The sequence below is a fragment of the Heptranchias perlo genome, chromosome 11, assembly GCF_035084215.1.
Source record: "Heptranchias perlo isolate sHepPer1 chromosome 11, sHepPer1.hap1, whole genome shotgun sequence".
Classification (NCBI taxonomy): domain Eukaryota; kingdom Metazoa; phylum Chordata; class Chondrichthyes; order Hexanchiformes; family Hexanchidae; genus Heptranchias; species Heptranchias perlo.
This window is the reverse complement of record NC_090335.1, coordinates 54,679,575-54,703,944: the sequence shown is the minus strand read 5'-3', so window position 1 is coordinate 54,703,944 and position 24,370 is coordinate 54,679,575. Positions and strand designations below refer to the sequence as shown.

The window sequence follows — 24,370 nt, the reverse complement described above, 5'->3', positions numbered from 1 at the left end:
TTACCTCCAATTCCATGAGCTTTCATTTTTGCTAATAGTCTCATGTGTGGAACCTTACCAAATGCCTTTTGGAAGTCGAAATAGACAAATCCATAGACACTCCCCTATCCACCATGTTAGTGACCTCAGAAAAAAATCCCAACTAGATTTGTCAGACACGATCTACCCTTCACAGATCCATGTTGACTTGTTGATCAGCGCATACTTGTCCAAGTGCTCAATCACTCTGTCCCTGATGATGAATTACAGTAACTTACCCACAATTGATGCTATACTTACAGGTCTGAAGTTTCCTGATTTCACCCCTCCCTCCCTTCTTAAATAATGTAGACACATTCGCAATTTTCTAATCCAACAGCACAATTCCTGAATTTTTAAAAAATTATTCGTTCATGGGATGTGGGCATCGCTGGCAAGGCCAGCATTCATTGCCCGTCCCTATTGCCCTTCAGAAGGTGGTGGTGAGCCGCCTTCTTGAACCGCTGCAGTCCGTATGGTGAAGATTCTCCCACAGTGCTGCTAGGAAGGGAGTTCCAGGATTTTGACCCAGCGACGATGAAGGAACGGCGATATATTTCCAAGTCGGGATGGTGTGAGACTTGGAGGGGAACGTGCAGGTGGTGTTGTTCCCATGTGCCTGCCGCTCTGTAGCTTTTAATACCCTGGAGCGGAAACCATCAGGTCCTGGAGGTTTGTCTTTCTTAAGTCCCATTCTTTTCTCCATTACATTTTTAAAACACTTATATAGAATTTACAGCACAGAAACAGGCCATTCAGTCCAACTGGTCTATGCCAGCATTTATGCTCCACACAAGCCTCCTCCCATCTCTCTTCATCTAACCCTAACACCATATCCTTCTATTAAATCCAATAAGTTCATCCCCATGGCTTATTTTTAGGTTCCTTTGTACCGAAGGTATTTTGTTCTCTTCCTCTATTATGAAAACTGATGCAAAGTATTCATTTAACAAGTCTGCCATTTTATTATTGTCCATTATAGTCTCATATAGCCTGGAATATTTAGCTCCCAGTCTTGCCCAGCTTGTAGCCAGGTCGCTGTAATGGCCACTACACATACCCTTTAAGTTGAATTTGTGCTTCATTTGTTTTATTTCTTGTGCTACGTGCATTTGTCTCTCGAAGCAGCATTTGATGCAATTTCTGATAATTCTGAACTGAATAGCCTGGTCAAGGTTACGGTTAAGGATGGTGCAATACAACAATATATTTCAATATGTGAAACTTTGTGCAATAATTAGAATTTCCTCTCCAGTTGTGATCATAATATATCATAACTGATCAACCGAATGGAGTCCAAATTTATAGGAAGTACGTGTTACATTTTTAGGACAAGTTCCTGAATTAATTGTATTCTCTGGTGTCCTATTATTGCTACAATACATGCAATATTTTAACAGCTGTAAAAACAAATTTGCAATATTCCTAACCCTCAACAATGGTGCAATATTTCACTCATTTGAAAAGCAGCTGTAGAACAGTGCCGCCATGGCCCAGTGAAAAATCCGTGGTGTAGTGTGGTACTTAGCAGTTACCTGGGGGGTCCTAGGTTTAATTGGCCTAAGTAGAGTCTGTTAATCTCATTTGGTCCAAGGTAGGAAGGAGAGGCTACCCACTCCCTGTGCATTATTAGACTGCTCATAGAAGTCTATGGTGTGTGGACAGCAGGCAAGAACATCATCGGACTTGGCTTTTATGATCCTTTTGTCAAATAACCTGCCGCCACTCAAACACCAGGCTCACTCATGAAGACTTACCACTTGGACAAGCTACTGCCCACGGAACTGTACCCCAGCATAACAAGGGGCGTACAGAGAAAAGCCAGAGAGAGAAAAGTGGATTGAAAGTGAGGGGAGGGGGAAGGAGGGGGATAAAAAACAGCATCCACTGCAATTTGATTCGTCAAAGCTGGTGATGTATTGAGTGGCACAGGGGGTGTTGAACTTCCAGTGCAATTCTCCATTAATCAGCGCTATTTGCGACTTGCATGCAAGGGAGAAAAAAAAATCTACATACAAGTTACCCTTTTCTAGCCCTTTCAAAGGCCTCTCATTTATATCACAATTAGTCACCCTTTCTCCCCTGCCCCAAAAAAATGAGGCAGCATTATCCACTCCTAAATAAGTTCCATTTATTTTGTTCTTGTTTTGGTTCAGTTCTGCATAGGAAAAGCTTTGATGAAAGCAAACGGTAATGTTTGAAATTGTTAAAATACAAATTGTATAGAAAGTAATAGAAATGCATGCTATTACTGATACGAAAGGCAATCATTTCAGAAAGGTACTCTGCCAGAAAACAATGTCATAAGATTAGAGCAGAAAGATTTCACAGCAAAAGGTCACATTAGTCATCCTCAACATATTCCATTTAAGGTTTCTGCTATTCCATTTAAGGCTTCTGCAAGCGACAACGGAGTTACAGATGGAAACCCACAACGTAACATTGGTGCCACAGGAATTCATGTACTATTGTACCAATACTGTTCAACAACACTTGTCAAAACTTCCACACTTCACTCCTGAACAAAACTAGAATAGGACAAACCACAGTAATGCTTTCCAGAGTCACAAGGTACAATACTTGACACTGCACCGAATTACCTACCTTGAAACATGGACATTTTATAAATGGTGTGGAGACAAAAAAAAAAGAGAAACCAACCCCATTCTGACCAAAGAGAACACTGGCTGTCAGCAGGCTAGTGAGCCAAAATATTTATTCTTCCGCTGAGAAAAGCACTGAAGTTTAAATTTCAGTGGCCTCCACATGTGCCAGTACTTTAATACCAATCACACAACAGTAGATTTTTGATTTCTATCCAATTACATTTTCTGCATCTCAACAGTCAGGTTTTCTACTGTCTGTACAGGTCTATGTAAACTCAAATGGGACAGAAAATCGCCACAAATCAATTTATATCATATCAATTGCATCGACCCATTTTAAAAGAGAATTTTGTTTCATCGGAGGTTAGAACTGCATTAAATCATTAGCCCCATCCTCCATGCCCTCTCCTGTTATTATGGCTTAGATTCGCATACAATTAAAGCAGTTCAACAAAACTAAGTCAGGCTCTGAATAAAGTGTAATCTCACTTTTGTACTTGACAATACAAATTTTGTCAACTTATGTTTTATTATACTGTACCCTTATTTTACTTTTAGTTTACAAATCTGACCACACTGGCAACTAGGGATAACAACTGGATCCTCTCGCACTCCTCTACTGACATTCAAAGCTGCATTTTCACTGTGGTCAAACCTATAGTCCTCTGCCATCAGTATCATAATCCTTAAGTGTACTCAGCTAGGCTGTATTTAAACATGCAGCAACACTGAGACCCATTCTGACAAGTAATAGAACATTGGCTGAGGTGACAGCCACATCCGAGGAAAAACATTATATATATTCTTGTTAAATTATCTGGGGCACAGAATAGTTCCATTAAAACAAAATTTGCACTTAGGGTTTTTAAAAACTGTACTTTGATCCCTGCCAAATTTATCTGCTCAACCAAATAATATTTCAAGCAACCATTTCAGGTTTTCAATACTTAATGGTTATTTTAAAATATATAGGTTTAACATGGGTTTGATCTCAAAATTCATCTCAGGATGGTTGAACTATAGCATAATTTCAGTCATCCAGCACTGCTCAATTTCAGAGTTCACTATTGGATAACTGCAGCAACAACTCTGTTCCACAGATTTGTTTACAATTGTGTAATTTATTTGGACAGCAAGTGCTCGAAATTCAGTCGACATTTACAGTTCTCCAGGTTTCTCTCAACTCTACAGTGTATGATTCTGCAGTTGAAATATAAATTCAATAGAAATGTGCATATTTCAAACACAACAGACGATTCAGAGCTCAAAGGCTAGTTCTGAATAGACTTAAGGAAAAATTGAGTTGAGTCAAACCACAAATTCTAGATTCCAGGATTATAATCTACCAGGAATTAGGTCCCTTAGATGTGTGGAAATCCTTTTTACTTGTGTTCACAATATGTTAACTTCATGCAAATAGAATCAAAAAAAATCAAGCACTGCCTATTCATTTGTTTGCCAGTAAACTGGCTGTAGATTTCACCTATGTGTAAAACAAAAACTGGATGTTTATGCAAAATATCCACAAAGTTTCTTCCTATACACCTCCAGTTCAGCCAAAACATATTTCATATAATAAACAACTGCAGCTTGCAAGCCTGAAAAAGGCCAATGTCACAGTAATGTACGCAAAATGAATACTATACAAATGTGCTGTGCCGTTCTGCCCACACATACAAATGACTGTGGCACCTAGTAACATTGACTAAACCGGTAGCTTGATTTTAAAACTCCACCATATTAATTCAAAAGCCAGATGCAGTAACATCTAAATGATATGTACTGTTCACATTTGTCATTGTTGACACAAAAATCCAATTCTGAGAACATTTAGGATACACAAGAGAACTTTCTGCTCTTTTAAAGACAAATGAAAATTGCAGAATACATCACTAATTCCATCTGCTGAAAATGTACGTTATAAACTTTCACATTTCAGACCAACAATTACGGTTAACAAGACCTTAGTGATCAAATGGGAAAAGAGGAATTTTTTTTTTTTTAAAACTGCAACTGTTGAATTCTACTATTTCAACAAAATGTGCCTTTTTTTAAAACAAGTTACTCAACAGTTTAAACTGATTGGGCTTTTTTCTGGACTAAATATAAAACCTGCTCTGAATAGAACAGAATACAGATTTCACAAACTTCTTAACATTCATAGTTCAAAAACTCAACTTTGGTCTCAGACAATTTTATAATGTCTTGGTTCCTGTTTACATTGAATTAATAGCACAGAAACAGGCCATTTGGCCCAACAGGTTCATGCCAGTGATTATGCTCAACATGAGCCTCCTCCCACCCCTCTTCAGCGAACCCTATCAGCATACCCTTCTATGCCTTTCTCCCTCGGGTGCTTCTCTAGCTTCCCCTTAAATGCATCTATGCTATTTGCATAGATTTGTTTAGTTCACATTTCACAAGGCATTCTTAGTAACAAAGACACAGTTCAGTTTCATACATGTCAGGATAAAATAGTTTTTTTGATATGAAGCATTATACCCAGCATAATAAAATGCTTCAGAGTTGCTCTATATATCAAATTACCAGAGGTGTTATTCTGTTATTCACTGCATCCTTTCCCCCCTTATTGTAAAGAATTCCAAGATGTCCTCCTGTGCATGAGTGTTATATAAATGCAATTTACTGTTACTTTAAAAGTAAACCTGACAAATACCCGTTCTGCCACCTTTTTTCTGCACTTAGGAACATTAGCAGCCTAATTCACCTTGTACTGGCAGCAAGTTTTTAAACTTGTGCCAGATTCATTAACTCTGCTCAGTGCCTGATGGAAAACAGCAGCAGGTATTAAAAAAAAGTGGAGAGCAGAAGGGTGGTAAAGCAAGGCTCCCCCTAAACCACCAAACCAAATTAAAAGCACCTTATTGAATACAGCAGTGTTACTCAAAATACAGCCTGGGGGGCATGCGAGGCCCATATGCCTTCACTTCTGACCTTTCAGACTTACTAGTCCACATAATTGTGGGCTTTCATGGCTTGCTTCATTGGGGGGGGTGGAGGGGAAAGAGGAGGAGAAGGAGGATGTTAGTGGAGTTACAATTCAGTGTTGTTGCTTTGCCTTTTCTTCGCTCCAGCACAAGGAGGCAAGACAGTGCTTTTAGGAGGCAGAGTTACTCCAGCTTCCATAAACTTAATGAAACAGGCTTCCCCCTAACCCCTCCCCCCCCACCTTTCCTGTAGGGCAAAGCCTAGCCTCTACTTGGGATGATTGAAATTAGTTCAGTGTGTGGAGAATCATAAATAGACCCACATCCCATCACTCCATGTTGCAGTATTCCTGAGTGTAATCTCAAGCAAGATGTTGTTTGGCTTTGTGACCCCGAACAAAATTTAGTGACACTGAAATTCAGTATTCTATTTTTATATCAAGACCACTCTGGTTTGAACCATCAAATAATGATGATGCCTTCAAACACTGCTTGACAATTTGTGCTTAAAACAGTGCATTTTCCTTAATACTATACCCTGAACAGCAGCTGATAAGACACTTTTCTCCTGAATTATACAGTAATAAAAACATTCTGGAGGCATTCCTCATTAAACATTTGGGAAAAGACTGAAGCAAACCATCCAAACTTCAGGAGGATGCATTTCTTTCAGGCAATTCACATTGACTGTCAGCAGCACAGCTCATAATGACTACATCCGCTTGGTAATAACATCCTTTTCTTGGGGCCACAGTGCGGGTAAAAAAAAGTGGACTTTGTCTGGTATGCATTAGACTTCTTTTATTTTAATGGTTCCACCTCTAATTCCAGGGTTTATCAACATGCTTCAAATCATACCACTCTTCAGACAAATTCAAAAGATAAAACATCTTAGTTCTTGCTTTCCTTTTATTCTCTTCCTCTTCCTCCTCTCCTCTCCACCCTTCCCATACCAAAGCCGGCTACAGACCAGAGGTTTATTTTAGACTGTTTGCTTAAATTGTGCATTTCCTTTTTCCTGTACGTGAATCTATCTTTGAGCAAGAATCCAAAGACAATATACATTTAAAATGTATCATTGCTGCCAAGTGTTCTTATTTCCAATGTTTAGTAAATTCAAGTTAATTACAGCATTAATTTTCCAGGCATGGTTATTCTTTACCTCTCCGAGGAAAAGATTTTACTTGATGTACAACCTAACCTTTTTTTCAAATATAGTTTATCAAAAATAGATGAGAATAAGGATGTTTCATTTCCCTTTTCCAGTTCCTACTTTTTAACTCACAAAACAGTGTAACCAGATGTTCAGGTATGAGCTGGAGGCAGGAAATCACTTGTTTCTTTTTCCTTATTTGGGGCTAAATAGTTTGGATGCAGTACATACATGGAACTCCACTGTATTACAGAAAGCCTTAGTAAACCCAATCCATTACATATCTGGTGAAATTTGTGAAATGAAAGAAATACATATAAAACTCATTTATGTGTAAACAATTTTTTTTAAAGAATGGTTGTAATGTGGGGAGAGAACCTGAACATTTTCTGCCGACAGGCCTGCTGTATAATTTCTGCATTTTGTGTTATTTCTGTGTTCCTGTAGCAGTCTGGCAAAATCTGTCATGTGGGATGCACTGTCTCCTCTTCTAATTCATCATCAAAACTGCAGAACTCCCTTTCTTCCTACAATCTACAGGCTTTTAAAACCTTAGTTTTGTGTTACCTAACCACATCTTGATTTATTTCATTTTCACAGATTATTTCAACCTCAGTGGCATTCTGCATTACAAGCCTTGGTCCTTGATCTAGGTTTCTCAACTTAAAAAAAATTACACCTATTAAGTGCAGTAACAACTGAAAGAAGGAACACAAAGAACTTGAACTTATATAGTGCCTTTCACAACCTCAGGACACCCCAAAGTGCTTTACAGTCAATTAATTACTTTTGAAGTGTAGTCACTGCAGTTTTCAAAAGCAAAATACTTTCTGAAACTTTTAGAACAGAAAATGCTAGAAAAGCTCAGCAAGTCAGGCGGCATATGTGGAGAAAGGAACAGAATTAACGTTTCAGGTCGAAGTCTTTTCGTCAGAACTGGAAGATATTAATGAGTTCAAGTTACAGAGCCAGGGGAAGGAGAGGAGGAGAGGAAAGAACAAAAGGGAAGGTCTGTGATAGGGTAGAGGGCAGGAGTGATTAAATGACAAAAGAGATGATGGTGCAAGAAAAGGAAGATGGTAATGGGACAGGTTAAGAAACAAAAGATTGATCTAGAGGAGCTGTGAATGGTAACAGCAGAACCATTACCAGCACCTGCCGTCTGAAAAAACGAGAGCAGTGGTTGTGATCTGAAGTTATTGAAATCAAAACGAAAGACGAGGTGCCGTTCCTCAGGCTTCCGTTGAGCTTCATTGGAAAAGTGTAAGAGGCCGAGGACAGAGAAGTCAGAGTGGGAGTGGGATGGAGAATTAAAATGGCAAACAACCAGCTTGCGGACAGAGCGCAGGTGTTCAGCAAAGCGATCACCCAATCTGCGTTAGGTTCCCCCCGATGTTGAGCAGACCGCATCGTGAGCAGCGAATACAGTATATTAAATTGAAAGAAGTACAAGTAAACTGCTATTTCACCTGGAAGGAGTGTTTAGGGCCCTGGACGGTGGGGATGGAGGAGGTGAAAAGGCAGGTGTTGCATCTCCTGCATTCACACAGGACGGTGCCACGGGGAGGAGAGCAGGTGTTGGAAGGGTGGACCAGGGTGTCGCAGAGGGAGCAAACCCTTCGGAATGCTGAAAAGGGAGGGGAAGATGTGTTTGGCGGTGGGATCGCGCTGGCGGTGGCGGAAATGGCAAAGGATGATACGTTGAACCTGGAGGCTGGTGGGGCGGAAGGTGAGGACAAGAGGGACCCTATCATGGTTCTGGAAGGGAAGGGGCGAGGGCAGAAGTGCGGGAAATAGGACGGACACGCTCGAGAGCCCTGTCAACTACAGTGGAGGCGAATCCTCGGTTGAGGAAAAAGGAAGACATATCAGAAGCACTGGCTTGAAGGTGGCATCGTCAGAACAGATGCGACGGAGACAGAGAAACTGGGAGAAGGGAATAGAGTCCTTACAGGAAGCGGGGTGCGAGGAAATGTAATTAAGGTAGCTGTGGGAGTCAGTGGGCTTATAATAGGCTGTCAACTAACATCTATCCCCAGAAATGGAGTTGGAGAAGTTGAGGACGGAAAGGGAAGAGTCAGAGATGGACCATATGAAGGCAAGGGAAGGGTGGAAATTGGAAGCAAAGTCGATGAAATTTTCCAGTTCGGGGTGAGAGCAGGAAGCAGCACCGATAGAGTCATCAATGTACTGGAAAAAGAGGGGACCTGAGTAGGACTGGAACAAGGAATGTTCCATGTACCCCACAAAAAGGCAGGCATAGCCGGGACCTAAATGGGTTCCCATAGCCATACCTTTTATTTGGAGGAAGTGAGTGGAGTCATAGGAGAAGTTGTTCAACATAAGAACAAGTTCAGCCTGGCGGAGGGGGGTGCTGGTGGATGGGGACTGGTTGGGCCTCCGTTCAAGGAAGAAGCCTTGTGGGGGATGGAAGTGTAGAGGGACTGGACGTTAGGAGACTGTTAGGGCTGGGGAACTGGAAACTGTTAAGGTGGCAGAGGGCGTCAGAAGAGTCGTGGATGTAGGTCGGAAGAGACTGGACAAGGGGAGAAAAAAAGTCGAGATAGGAGGAAATAAGTTCCGTGTGACAAGAACAGGCTGAAACGATGGGTCTCCCAGGGCTGTCCTGTTTGTGGATCTTGGGAAGGACGTAGAAGTGGACTGTGCAGGGTTGAGGGACTATGAGGTTGGAGGCCGTTGGCCGGCGGGGGGGGGGGGGGGGGGGGGGGGGGAAAGAGATCTCCAGAGGAGATGAGGTCAGTGACGGTCTGGCAAACAATACCTTGATGTTCAGCGATGGGGGTCATGGTCCAGGGGGAGGTTTCGGAGAGTTGGCGTTCAGCCTCTGTTTGCCACACAACAGTGCTGCCTTTGTCAGCAGATTTAATGTCAGGTTAAACACTGCTGTTACTTTGTCCGTAAACGCAGCAGTCAATTTGTGCAAACAGTCCCACAAACAACAATGAGACTAATGATCTAATGATCAGACAATGTTTTTGGTTGGGGGACAAGGGGATCTCTGGAGATCTCTTTTCCCCCCCCGGCCAACGGCCTCCAACCTCATAGTCCCTCAACCCTGCACAGTCCACTTCTACCTCCTTCCCAAGATCCACAAACAGGACAGCCCTGGGAGACCCATCGTTTCAGCCTGTTCTTGTCACACGGAACTTATTTCCTCCTATCTCGACTCTTTTTCTCCCCTTGTCCATTGGTTGAGGGATGACTGATGGCCAGAACACTCGGAGAACTCCCTTTCCTTCAAAAAAGTGCCATGAAATCTTTTACCTCCTCCTGAAAGAGCAAATGGAACATCTCATCCAAAAGATGGCACCTCCAACAAGATCATGGGTTCAAGCCCTACAACAGGATTTGAGCATATGATCCAGGCTGATAGTTCATTATCCTGTATTGAACTATCAGCCTGGATCATATGCTCAAATCCTGTTGTAGGGCTTGAACCCATGATCTTCTGACTCAAAGGCAAAGCTGAGAAAGACACTATTAGCCATGCTTTGTCAAATGTCAGTCTGGCTTTTTTTCTTTCCAGCATGTACAATTGCTTTAATTGCTGCTAAAACAAGAAATGTTGCAGTTTACAAAGTGTAAACACCACCTCCATATTTGGGGCAAGTTATGAAAGGCAAGGTCGTGAAAGGGCACAAGTTCTGTCTATTGTAGCACGTATATTATCTGTAGAGGAAACAAAGTGACACTATTGTATTCTCTTTGTATCTGCATTTGTAGCTCAATCCAAAGTTACCAAACCCAATTACACATTAGTAAAACAGCCAATTTGCAAACTAAAACCAATTATACAGAATTCAAATCTCATCTAATTGAACAGTTTGGATGACATCAAGTCACAGACATCAAGCTCAAATTACAAGTGAACGGAACCCACGGGTAGCTGCGAGTCAAAAATCATTTCAGGAAGTGCCATTTCATAATAGTTACATTTTTCTGAGAGTGGGCTTTTTAAGTTTTTGTGCCAGCAGTACTTTAGTTCAACCACCGACTGCGCTCACTGTTGATGTGATGACGCTCAGGATTAACATCCGTGACGTTATTACCAGTGCATCAAAAAACAATTTGCAGCTGATTACCAGGAAATTCTACAGCCAGTAGAATAGGTTCCCATATATAAAGTTTCTTGGGAAAAAAAAAGACTGCCAGATTTTGATATCTGTATTTTAGAATCTGCTCATTTAAGAATTTGCGAAATTTCGATAACAGATTTCTATTACTGAAACGATTTTTAATCGCGATTATGAATTCGGGAACCCTCTCGTTTTGCTCAATGAACTTACACCGCAACATTTCACAGCCACTAAGTAAAGAAAATTTAAAAGAAATATCTCATTTCATGTCCTAATGTTTGCAAGTACTTTGAAAAGTTGCATGCTGGTTTGCATCGGAAGATAAAGGGGAAAGATGTGGAGAGCATGAGCGGTCAATGTTATGATGATGATGATGATGATAATATAGTTATTTTCTTTTACCTATCCTGAGACTGCTCCTCATACATCCTCTCTTTGCCTTCCTTGAAGAGCCTGATAGCCCTTTTGGATTTCTTCATCAGGCTGTCGATGTAGATCTTGAAGTACTCATTCTCGCTCAAGACGTGCATGCGATCCTCGTATTTGGAGAGGATGAGACGGAGGTGTTGGTAAGTGTCCGGGAGAATGTCCAGAATGTACGGGGGGCTGTTTTTCAGCTGCAGCTTGGGATTCTGGCACTGCCTCACCACTTTGTCCATCAGCTTCCAGGTCTTCTCCACCATCCGCTTATCGGCCGCCTGCTTCGGGGGCCCGACAGCGTCCTGGATGGCGTCGATCAGCCCCAAAATCCGACCCTTTTTTACGTTGCTACGTGGATTCCTAGGCGCCGCCGCCATGTTCCTACCCCCTTTTTTTCCCTTCTTTTCTTGGACTTTTTTTTTAAACTTCGGAAATATATACAGACCCCCCCGCCCCAGAAATAAATTAAAAACTCCAGACCTCACACTAGGAGCGGGATCAGGTGTAGTGCCGGGATATCTAACACCACCATGTGCGTGCGCTATGTCCTAAGAGGAGGAGGCGAAGGAGGAGTTGTGTGTGGGATATTTTTTTTTTAAAGGCCCGAACGGGAAACCAAGCCCGAAACGACTCGACTCAGACTCCACACAAACACATCAAGGAACAGAAAAATAGGGGGTGGGACCCCCGGAGCGCCTGACTGACACCTCACCGCACCAATCCGCTTTAGAGTCTAGCGCGATGCCCCGCCCTCCCGTCGCTTACGTCCGCCCATTTACCACAGCAACCAATCCGATTCAGGGGTGACCAAGGGCAGTCGAGATTGACACCGTTAGGAACCAATCATTGTAAGGCAGGGGGCTGGCGCTGCGGCACTGCGCGTTTCTGATTGGCGCTTCAGGTGACCAATTGCGCAAAGGACAGGAGGTTCGCTCGACCAATCAGATCTACGGAAAGGGAGGGGGCGGTTTCATTGATAGGTTTCATTGGGTAATTGACAATCAGATCTGACCAATCGGAGGCTCCTCAAACAGCACCGGCCCACACGGCCCATGGGCGCTGCGACGCTTTAATGATCGATGTCGTCAATGTAACGGTGTGGCTGCGATCCGCGGCTCCTGTATCAGGCCCGCTTGTGAGCGATGATACCCTAGACACTTATAGAGGAAGCTGCTCGCGAGTCGAAGACGCGTGATTGTTTAATCATGTCCGGTAAGGGCAGTCCTTAAATGGAAACTCCAGGCAGGCACCATTGATAAAACGCGGAAGTTAGGCGGCTACGTCATGTCATTTACATAAAGAAGAACCAATGGAGTGACGAGTAGAATTGTAAACAAAGGGAGAAAGCACTTCCGGCATGAGTACAGCTCGCGTGGACACGGGCCAGTCTGGAGGGAATTTTAAATTCACACTATTCGGTGTTTCACTTCTGTTGGTAGCAGTATGCAGATTTTTTTCTAAATTAAGAAAAATACAGGGGAGTGCTTATTTTACTTTAAATCAATGAATCTTTTAATACAGGAACAAACAAAGCGTCTTTAAAATAGTTGCAACAAAATTCTGCTTTAAAGGAGCTGTACTTTGCACTCCCCCCTGCCCACCTCCGTGTACAGTTTCATAAATGGTAGTCGTCCTCCAATACAATAGTTTGCACTTTTATTGTGTCTTTAACTCAGCAAAACGTCTTAAGGTGCTTTACAAAAAGGAACCAGATGCCAAGCAGGAGTTTGCAAGGAGAGTTAGGGAACTTGACCAAGGCATAGTTGAAGTAGGATTAAAAGAGCCTTCTGAAAATAGGGGTGTGGTAAGGCAGAGGACTAGGGAAGTGAGTGCTGCGGCAGAATGACTGATGGCTCTGTCACTTGTGGTGAAGCGCAGAAATACGCAGAAAGCCGCTGGAGAAGAGCAGAGGATATAAGCTTGGACACCATATAGGGCAAGGCCATGGAAGAATTTAAGTAGGAATCCTATCTGATTTTTTTTCTCTTTAGCTAGGAGTGCTGAGGTCAATTGTAGCATCCATCCAGTCATGGCAGAGATTAGCTAATTCAGTTGAGGCTGAGGATCCAACCTGGAAACTTTCTGGTCTTTATTGCTCAGTTCCACACTGGGTGATGCAATTATAAACTAAGCCATCAAAGGAAACAATTTCTCAGAGGAAAAAGTATATAAACTGGAATAATCAACCAGTCATGTCATTGCCTCCCATTACAGTCTATTTATAAAACTTGTCTAATCATTGAAATCAGTGACTGAAACTACTGTCTCTATATAGCAACTGAAACTTTGCAGAAGCAGTTTGCTTCCTCCTCTGATCAGCCCAAATATGATGAAAGTGTGAGTGCCCGGTTGCACTCGCCGGTTGTCGCTAATTGCAGTCAATTCCTGCTCTTTTAAATAATTCATAAACTGGAAAGATTTTTCGTTCAACAGCAAATAATGGGATATAGACTTAGTTCTGAATTAGGATAAAATGGTCTGTCAAATCCAAAACATGTATCCATATAACATAACAAGCAATTTAATATTCTTACTTTGTTATACAAATAGATTATTTGCATTCACATAATTAATGCAGTAAGATTAAAATAGCAAATTATATTAGTTGGAAAAGAACTTCCTGGGATGGCTAAAAATAGAATGTAATACTAAGCTCAAAAATCAGATCAGGAAGCTTCAAGGTTCAATTTCCAGTCTGTCCTGAGTTAACCAATCCCTGATCTGTCCTGATGTGGAGATGCCGGTGATGGACTGGGGTTGACAATTGTAAACAATTTTACAACACCAAGTTATAGTCCAGCAATTTTATTTTAAATTCACAAGCTTTCGGAGGCTTCCTCCTTCGTCAGGAGGAAGCCTCCGAAAGCTTGTGAATTTAAAATAAAATTGCTGGACTATAACTTGGTGTTGTAAAATTGTTTACAATGATCTGTCCTGAGTTAGCTATCCCAGGTACAGATAACTTAAGCACCCCTGGAATGGGAAGTGAAAAATCAGCCAGGGGTCCATATCTTGACTGCTATCCAGTGATCTCTGCTGGAGAGGATCTGTTTATGAACATATGTTGAGGACAGAATCAGGCTCAGTTGTGGTTTCCTTGAGTGTTACCATGCTAACAGTCTAGATCCATACATGAAAAATGGCCATTTGGGCAATGTACAGGAGGACTGCCAAGTGCATGTGGAACTTCACCCCAGCAAAAGTTAGTGCTTTTATAGGAAGGGACAAAAACGGAAGACATTTTTTAAAAATAGTAGCAGTGATGTAATGCCGTGGAGTATAAGATTTTTAGGAGCAGGAAATCACCATTAGATCCAGCAAGCACCTCCATTTTCATTGAACGGTGTGTGTATGTTTGGTCCTCTGGGCACATTTGATGAATAGCAATCAAGTGTGCTATTATTCCATAGTTATGTATGTTTAGAATCATACGTATTGGAAGGAATGATGGGATACCTTTCTCACAGGCTTTGGAGTACTGATTTTTTTTCCTTTGGAGTTCCGCCTCTACCCCTCTCCCACATACTTCCTTAGCTAAGTAGAGTCCAGTCATTTCCCCGACCCTCGACCAATACTTCTCTAAAAATGGCTACGAGTAGAGGTATATTGGCATGAGCATAGATTAATAGTTATTCCAATTTGTTTTTTCTTTTGTGGAGAGGAATCCAGCCTTTGCTAAGCATCTGCTCAGGATGGCATGGTTGGAAAATTCCCTGTGTGAAATTGCACGTTGAAATCTGCACTAGAGCCTCATGTAGGAGTCTACCCTTTAAAAAGAAAAATAAATAAATAAAGCAGAAAGCAGCTGAGAACTGGTCTTTACCAATGATGAACCTTTGCATATTCAGCCATGAGGCAGCAAGACATTTTACTACATTTAGAAACATATTGTATCATACTGTAATTGAGAATATGATGGCATATATTGAAAAAAACATCACATGTTTATGGGTTGGTAATGTTACCAAGTCATGTTTACTGGTACTGAAATCATTTTGGAGAAATTCATCCTACATCAGATTACAATGCAAGCTCTTCAGCATTATGTATAGCTCAGGTTCTTCCTAGAACTGAACTTGTCCATAAAGCAATTGACATTGATGACATTTTGGATCTGGAACTTGTTTGCAATGACCCACCTACCAGCTTTTTATTCAAAATGAAATGTTAACCCATTACATCTGTTCAGTAAGGAGAAAGGAAGAATGCACAATCCAACAGGCAACAGACAGTAAACAGATGAATGATTTGAAAGGTCTGAATCATTCACTGATCTGGTTGCATATGCCCAAGAAGGAAACATATACTGGCACAAAACAGCACAAATATGAATCCAACAAAGAGCTTTACAGATAATGTTTGTTTTGTCAGTGTCCAATGTAGTTTAGACTGCCTCTGATTTGCCATGCTGCTTGTCCGACATCCAGTACTGGATGTGCGGAAATTTCCTCCAACTAAATATTGGGAAGACCGAAGCCACTGTCTTCGGTCCCTGCTACAAACTTAGTTCCCTAGCCATCGACTCCATCCCTCCCCTTGACCACTGTCTGAGGCTGAACCAGACCGTTCGCAACCTTGGCATCCTATTTGACCCTGAGATGAGCTTCCAACCCCATATCCGCTCCATCACTTGCATCTCCATAGCATCGCCCGTCTCCGCCCCTGCCTCAGCTCATCTGCTGCTGAAACCCTCATCCATGCTTTTGTTACCTCTAGACTTTGTTACCTCCAGACTATTACAATGTTCTTCTGGCCGGCCTCCCACCTTGCACCCTCTATAAACTTGAGCTCATCCAAAACTCTGCTGCCCATATCCTAACTCGCACCAAGTCCTGTTTACTCATCACCCCTGTGCTTGCTGAACTACATTGGCTCCCGGTCCGGCATCGCCTCGATTTTAAAATTCTCATTCTTGTTTTCAAATCCCTCCATGGCCTCGCCCCTCCCTATCGCTGTAACTTCCTCCAGCCCAACAACCCTCCAAAATCTCTGCACTCTTACAATTCTGGCCTCTTGCGCATCCCAAATTTTAATCGCTCCACCGTTGGCGGCCTTGCCTTCAGCTGCCTAGGCCCTAAGCTCTGGAATTCCTCCCCTAAACCTCTCCACTTCTCTACCTCTCTCTCCTCCTTTAAGAAGCTCCTTAAAACCTAGCTTTTGGTCACCTGTCCTAATATCTCCTTATGTGGCTCGGTGTCAAATTTTGTTTGATAACGCTCCTGTGAAACGCCTTGGGACATTTTACTACGTTAAAGGCACTATATAAATGCAAATAGTTGTTGTTTAACCAAACAGAAGATGAGGTGTTTTTGACATATCATTTGAGCCATATACTTTCTGAAAGAGACATTTTAGTTCATAGAATGGTTACAGCACGGAAGGAGGCCATTCGGCCCGTCAAGTCCGTGCCGGCTCTCTGCAAGAGCGATCCAGCTAGTCCCACTCCCCCAACCTTTTCCCCTGAGAATTTAAAACTGAAACATTTATGTCCAATCCAGGTCATGAAAATGATGAATAGCAACAGTCCCAACATGGAGCTTTGTGGAACTCCACTCATGACCAGGCTTCATTCAAGTCCACTCCCCATCAATGACAATCCTCTGTCTACGAGATCTCAGCCAATTACCTATCCAACAGGCCCAGAATTTGCTGGGAAAATAACGGTGAGTTCACAGTGCACGCCGCTATTGGTGCCTAAAATCCCAGCAATTTGTGGAGAGGAAGAGATAAGCTGAGAGTTGCGATTCGCCACAATTTGCTGGACGACTTACGCTGCTCCGACCGTAGCCTCACAAAAATGTGAGCTCTCCGTCAATTTCCCCATGAGTCAAGAAATTGCTGGATTTGGGCCGTAAATACGAATTAAACTCACTAACAGAATTTCTATTTGGTAACATCTTCCCTTGACTTCATTAAGATAGCCAAATGGGTTGTGTGAAGGAAGTCAATGGGAGATCTGGACATTGCTGTTTCCTAGGCTGTGGTACAAATAATTTGGTACAAGTGTTTTTCTACAAATTATTTGCACCACAGCCTTAATACAAAAATCACTTAGAATTGGTACAGCAATGGCAGCATTTTATTTGGTTATTATTAAGATTAATACTATCTCTAAGATACTCATCACCAGCTCCAAATGACGATAGTGAGAAATTCAAGGAATGGCAGTAAGCATAATGACCAAATAAAACAATTAATAGGACAAGAGCTGAACCTTCTAACAACGAGTCCCCAGTTTTAATCTGATCTCAGCTAAAATTTTTATTCTGCCTCTCCCTAGAAGTTAATTTGTAGCCCTTGGTCCAGCCCAGAGGTGTCCAAACTGTGTTCCACATGTGGTACGCAACCCTGACAGTCTGGCCCTTAAAAACCAGACAGCTCTGTCTTTTTTTTTATTCACTGATTTGTCTTCTTTGAATTTTGTGGGCCTGGAGGTTTGGTAAGGGCTGTTAGCAAATAAATGCTAAATCTGTTAGTATTAGCAATTTGAATTATATGCAAATTAATGGAAACATGGATTTAAACTTCAGATGTGCCCCAAGGTTCCATGTATACATCGATGTGTCCCACAAAGACAAAACTTTCTTTTATTCAAAATATACTTTATAAAATTTCATAGCATTTAAAGATACACACAGTTCAATGTAAATATCACAATTCCAAACCAGTACAATTCAAACCAAAACACTACAGATCGTACACAAAGCAATCTCAATATTACAATTCAAACACACAGTATTTCTTTTGACTCATGGTATACAATACAGGGTAGGGTGGCCTTACACGGTGGCTTTTCCCATAGAGCCTTTGCGTAGGTCGCACCTCGCTCCAATGCGTCCTGCAGCAAGTACTCCTGGACCTTGGAATGTGCCAGTTGGCAACACTCGGTCATGGACAGCTCTTTCAGCTGGAAGACCAGCATGTTTCGGGCGGACCAAAGGGCCTCCATCACCGAATTAATATCTATCTCAGTGTGCGTCCTGGGGAACAGTCCGTAAAGCACAGTGTCCTGTGTTACCGAACTGTTTGGGATAAACCGGGACAGATACCAATGCATCTCTCTCCACACCCTCTGCGCAAAGGGCCAGCCCATCAGACGGTCTGTACCCACCGCAGCCTTGAGGGCAGCTTGCGGTAGTGCTGAGGTTCCATGCGTGTTGGAAGGACCGCACTGGGGGGGCCTTTCTCACCACCATCCAGGCTACATCTCGGTGCCTGTTTGTCAGTTCTGGGGACGAGACGTTCTACCAAATGGCATCGACCGTCTGGTCGGGGAAGAACCCGATCGGGTCCACCCTCTCCTTTCCTTGCAGGACTCTCAGAACGTTTCGCGTCGACCTCTGTCTGACGGCTTTGTGGTCGAAGGGGTTCCTCCTCAGGAACTTCTCCACCTGGGACAGGTTGGGGGGACAGTCCAGCTGGACGGGACATCCTGCACCTGCTCGGCCAGCGTGGCCAGACCCAGCCTTCTCAGTGTGTCGGACAGGGAGAAACTCAGCACTTAGTGACACTTGGTGTTTGCGTAGTGGGGCTCTACACATATCCTGAGGCAGCAACACACAAAGGTGGCCATCAGGATCAGAGCACCCTTTAACTGGGGGCTTGTACATGGTGACTCTGTGGATGCATTCCACCTTGGACCTCCAGACAAAGTGGAAGATATCTCGGGTGACTGTGATGGCGGAGCTGTGGGGAATGGGCCAGACTCTGGCCACATAGAGCAACACCGCAAGTACCTTGCACCTTGTCACCAGGTTCGTGCCGGTTATGGAGAGAGATCGCCACACCCACATACCAAACTTCAGTTTGGCCATGGCGATCCGCTCTTCTCAGTTCTTCGTGCAGGCCAGGGGCTCCCCCGAACCACATCCCCAGCACAAAGATAAAACACCTGGACATCCCTAGTCTAGCCAATTTGGTTTGAAGAGGAAAGCTAGCCACAGAGGGATCCCTTAACATGCAAGCACATACCTTCTGATCATGTTAAGTAAAGGTGATTGAACCATCCCAGCCTCTTAAATGCTGAAGATAGTTTGGATACTGTGGAACAGGGAGGAGAGAAAGTGGAGAAGTAGAAAGGAAAACAGATATTACTGCATTATTATCAATCTCTAACACTATAATTGTCATTTTTAAAGTGCTTTAAAATGTTTGGCAAAAGTTTGTTTGAAAGTCATTGCACTATGTCAGTCCTCTTCAGTATGATCTCCCACACAATCAGGCGTTTGGGTTAATGACTGGCTGAATATGTCTTTTCAGTAATGAGTCACGGTCTCAATGAGCCATTTGATTGGCTGATTGCCAGACTTAGATGAATTGTCCCTGGAATTCGTGATGTGGCCATGATAATAGGGCATCTATGAATTCCACACTGGATTGTATCAACTACTTTTCACAATATATATTGGCATGCTAAACTATACCATTAAGACAAGCTATCCCCGGGTCATAACGTAGCAATGTGTAATGTACTGTGGTTAATGCCAGAAAATTTAACTTCAACAGTACAATTTTCCATTGTTAGTTTATACACTCATAGAACTGTACATCATTCAGTTGTTTAGCTCAAGTCATCTATCTAAATTATTTTTCCACACATTTCCCCATATATGTTAATGTCTCTGTCACGTTGTGGAATTATTGACTGTACCATCATAGGAGCACCCTAGTGTAATATATGTTAAAATTGTACCACTGAGTTAAATTTGGCTCTCAAGGGGCTGAATTTACAGGATAGCAGTTCTGGGAGTTATAAATTAAGATTCAGAGGAGGTGTCTGAACCAGCATGCTTCAGACAATGAAAGTTAATTTGGACATATCAGTGATTGTTCACACCTATTCTGGTTGAGGTAACTTGATTATTTGAGTTCAAAAGGTATATGGGGAAATGTGTTGGAAATAAATAATTTTAATAGCTGTTTTTTGTGTACAGTGGCAGTTTTAGGTACTCCCAGGTCAGGTACAACAAATATTAGAAGTAGAGTGATGCTGCTTCTCCCGGGCTCAGTGATGTGCCTTAAAGTCCAAATCTCAAAATAACAATCCTACTGCAGTAGGGTGATTTCCTTTTGTTGCCATTTTCCATTGCAGTCTTTCTGACTATGTAATCTGAGAAGGCATTTGATAAAGAGATTATTAGCAAAAACAAAAATGCACGGAATTGGAGATAACTTTGTGACATGGGTTGGTAATTGTTTGGGAGATAGCAGACAGAAATTAGGGATAAAGGGAATGTTCTCTGATGTGACAAGTGATGTTCCCCAATGATCTGTTCTGGGGCCTCAGCTTTTCATCATATATATACAAATGACTTGGAAGAAGGAATAGAGAACTGTATATTCAACGTTGCAGATGACACTAAGTTAGGAGGTACAATAAGTTATGTAGATGGAAGCAAGAAGTTACAAAGGGACATAGACAGACTAAGTGTGTGGGTAAAGCTGTGGCAGATGGAGTTCAATGACGGGAAGTGTGAGGTCATCCACTTCGGATCTGAGAAAGATGAATCGGAATTTTTTAAATGGTGAGGGACTAGGAGCTGTGGAGGAACAATGAAATTTGAGTGTTTATGTACACAGATCACTAAAAGCTAGTGTAAAAAAAATGCTAATAGAATGTTGGTCTTTATCCAAAGGGGTTGGAATACAAAAGTGAGGAAATGATGCTTCAGTTGTACAGCAAGAAAGACTTGCATTTATATAGTTCCTTTCACGATCTCAGGACATGCCAAAGCATTTTACAACCAATTAAGTACTTTTGAAGTGTAGTCACTCTTGTAATATAGGAAACATGGCAGCCAATTTGCACACAAGGTCCCACAAACATCAATGCAATAATGACCAGATAATCTGTTTTAAAGAGCTTGGTTAGACCCAATCTTGAGTACTGAGTTCAGTTTTGGGTGCCGAACCTCAGGAAAGGTATATTGGCCTTTCAGGGGGTACAGCGCAGATTCACCAGAATGATACCAGTGCTTAAAGGGTTAAACTATGAGGACAGGTTGCATAAAGTTGGTTTGTATACCATTGAATTTAGAAGATTGAGGGATAATCTAATCAAGGTATTTAAAATGATAAAGAGATCCAATAGGGTAGATACAGAGAAACTATTTCCTCTGGTGGGAGAATCCCGAGCAAGGCGGAACAATCTTAAAATTAGAACTAGGCCATTTAGGAGTGAAATCAGGAAACACTTTTTCACACAAAGGGTAGTGAAAATCTGGAACTCTCTTACCCGAAGATCTGTGGATACTGGGTCAATTGAAATTTTCAAAAAGGTAGAGATGTGTTCAAATATATCAGCAAAGGGAATTGATGACTTCTTTGAAAAGGTTAATGATGGTATGAATAACCACAATTACATTTCAGGAATTATCAGAGAATAGAATATTGAATAGTCCATTAAGCAAGGTACCCAAACAAAGCAGAAGCCCTAGAATCAATAATGGGAGGAGGGAGGAATGAATTACTATCACCAGTGGTGTGTAACTTCTGTAACAGGTAGGATACATGCCAGCTAGTTAAGCTATTACTGTTCTTGAATTAGAACTATTTATTTGAAGTTGTCTTGCTGAGGTATATGCAGAACTGAGCCTCTTGAGACAAGCCTAATTATGTGTACTCTCAAACTTGATTCCAGAATGGTATGTGGTCTGGCTGGATTGTGTGACAACCTGATTTTCTGTTTCTGAATGAAGTGCTTTTGTTTTATCCTGCTGTTTCCAGTCTTTCATCCAAGTTTGGTAACAATGAGGTCAAATGTCCATTCTGAGAGTCAGGTTTGAGAGTACAATATAAATTTGTTGTGAGTGAGATTGCTGATTTAATACCAATTTTGACAAATCATGGATAGTTTGCTGCAGTGGACTTGTGCCCACCTAAAGCAGGGTTAAGTCTGTATAAGCCTGGTCTTCCTGGTGTAATACTGAGCTACACAGACCAGGAATATCCAAAGTTCAATCACTGGTCTGTTCTAAGTTGAAATGACCTGGAGCAGCAGTATGGACATTACAATTGGCTTTAGTACTTTTGAGGAAGGGAACGAATAGCCAGGATTCCTATTCCAGCTTCTGATCACTGAATTCATTTAAATGAGGCCCAACCACTTGACTCAATCAGGTAAGCAGAACGCACGTCCCGTCCACCAGCCACCCGATTAACACCATATACGAAAATTGACCCCTCTAACCCTTTCTGGGATTTGGTTCCACGTGTGTTGACAGCCCTGTTGTGTTGCCAAAATGCCTATTCTTCATCTATAATGTCAGTGGGCTTCTTGACCATAGAGAGCATCATCGCAAAGCCAATCCTCTTCTCACCTGATATCCACACTTTCTAGCAGGGGTCATTGCACAGTGATCAGAAGCTGGAATAGGAATCCTGGCGATTCGTTCCCTTCCTCAGAAGTACTAAAGCCAATTGTAATGTCCATACTCCCTATGAGCTGCCAACATAAAATGTGCTCCTTACAGATGGCTCAGCTCGCTAATTGGGGGCAGAAAATCTATTAGACAGACAATTTTGACAGACCTGCAGCAGCACCTTAAAGGGGAGGGGTGGAAGCTTTGGAGCATGAAAGGGAGCAGCAATTTATAGTGGCAGCGAAAATTTTTGAAGCCTACTGATGCAAGGAGATCAAATATTAGAAGCCTTTACAGACAAGTGACTGCAGTAGAAATTAGTGCCAAGCCTGATTCCAGCTTTCCCTCTCTGCAGCTAAGGATGTCTTTAAAGTACATTTAAAATGGCCAACTCCTGGCATCTGTCACCCATGTTTGGTGGGCTGCAGCAGGAACTGGTGGGAGCAATGCAGGCAGAGATGTCACAGGCATCAGGGGTTCTAATTATGTCATAGTTGATTCATGAGGCTGCCAGGATCGAGATGTGCCTGAAAATCTGAGCAGCCGAACAAGCAGTAAAAGGAAAAAAAAACTTACATTATGTGGCGCTTTTCACAACCTCAGGACGTCCCATTGCTTTACAGCCAATGAAGTATTCTTGAAGTGTAGTCACTATTGTAATGTAGGAAACGCAGCAGCCATTTTTGTAAATCAGTACTTCAGTTTCTCACGCGATTTTGATCCCGCCACCGCCCATTATGAGGTGCAAACTGGGCAGTAGGGACACGAAAATCACCCCCAACGATTCAGAACAGGAGGGGAGAGAACTGAGGAGAGAACGATCATTCGAGCCAGCAGAAAGAGGAAATTTTCAATCTGTCATTTTTGTGTGGGTTTAAACCTATGTCAGAGGGGAAAGGACACAGATCCCATTTTTAATTGCATTTCTATGTTTAACAAGTACATTATTTCCAATTGGAAGTGCTATTGTTTCTCAGAATTATGTTACTGTACATGTCCCTGTGATCATTGAATCATATGTTGCATTAATCCACTCTGTGCCAACTAATATAATATCTTTTCATGAATGGAACTGCCAATGGTTGCCACACATGAATATCTGTTCAATACTGTCCCATTATTAAGACAAATTAAGATAAATTGGAAAGAAGGGGTCAAAGCAAGTGATATTAATTAAGCATGTCAACAAAATAATTTTAATTTTTCAATAGCCATTATCCTCCGCAGAAAACAATATCCTTATTGTATTTGCTATGGTTATATTACAGAAGTAAATTCCACAGCATTCTATAGGAATTGGGTTGTAGGAGTCTAAAGGCAGAGTTTTATGCATGTGCTTACACCCATGGTGATGCATTACCCCCTTTCATGTGTTACGTCAATGGAAAGGGATACTTTGTTGGGTGGCACAACTTAACCCACAACCTTCTGACTCAGAGGTGAGAGTACTGCCACAGAGCCAAGGCTGAAAGAACCTTTTTTTGTGAGCCGTTGCTCAGTGGAGCATTCTCGCCTCTGAGTCAGAGGGTTGTGGGTTCAAGTCCCACTTCAGAGACTTAAGCACAAAATCCAGGCTGACACTTCAGTGCACTACTGCTGTTTGTGGGATCTTGCTGTGCGCAAATTGGCTGCCGCGTTTCCTACATTACAACAGTAACTACACTTCAAAAAGTACTTAATTGACTATTACATAGAACTTACAGCACAGAAACATGCCAGTTTTTATGCTGCACACAAGCCTCCTCCCGCTCTACTTACTTTATCTCAC

The 24,370-nt window shown here is 42.2% G+C and overlaps 1 protein-coding gene and 1 long non-coding RNA gene across 7 annotated transcripts in view; one reads left to right on the top strand and one right to left on the bottom strand.

Annotated features, from left to right (window-relative positions):
* cblb (Cbl proto-oncogene B, E3 ubiquitin protein ligase) overlaps positions 1-11,948 on the bottom strand; it is a 192,716-nt gene extending 180,768 nt beyond the window's left edge. For all 4 annotated transcript variants that reach the window (XM_067993062.1, XM_067993063.1, XM_067993064.1 and 1 more), the window contains exon 1: positions 11,225-11,948. In XM_067993062.1, the coding sequence (XP_067849163.1) occupies positions 11,225-11,619 (395 nt within the window). In that variant the 5' untranslated portion in view covers positions 11,620-11,948. The remainder of the gene's footprint in view (positions 1-11,224) is intronic.
* A 323-nt stretch (positions 11,949-12,271) lies between these two features.
* LOC137327354 (uncharacterized) overlaps positions 12,272-24,370 on the top strand; it is a 118,911-nt gene continuing 106,812 nt past the window's right edge. For 2 of the 3 annotated variants that reach the window (XR_010964431.1, XR_010964430.1), the window contains exons 1-2: positions 12,272-12,454; positions 16,741-16,905. This is a non-coding gene — a long non-coding RNA (uncharacterized lncRNA). The remainder of the gene's footprint in view (positions 12,455-16,740; positions 16,906-24,370) is intronic. The other variant, XR_010964432.1, reaches the window with a different exon arrangement.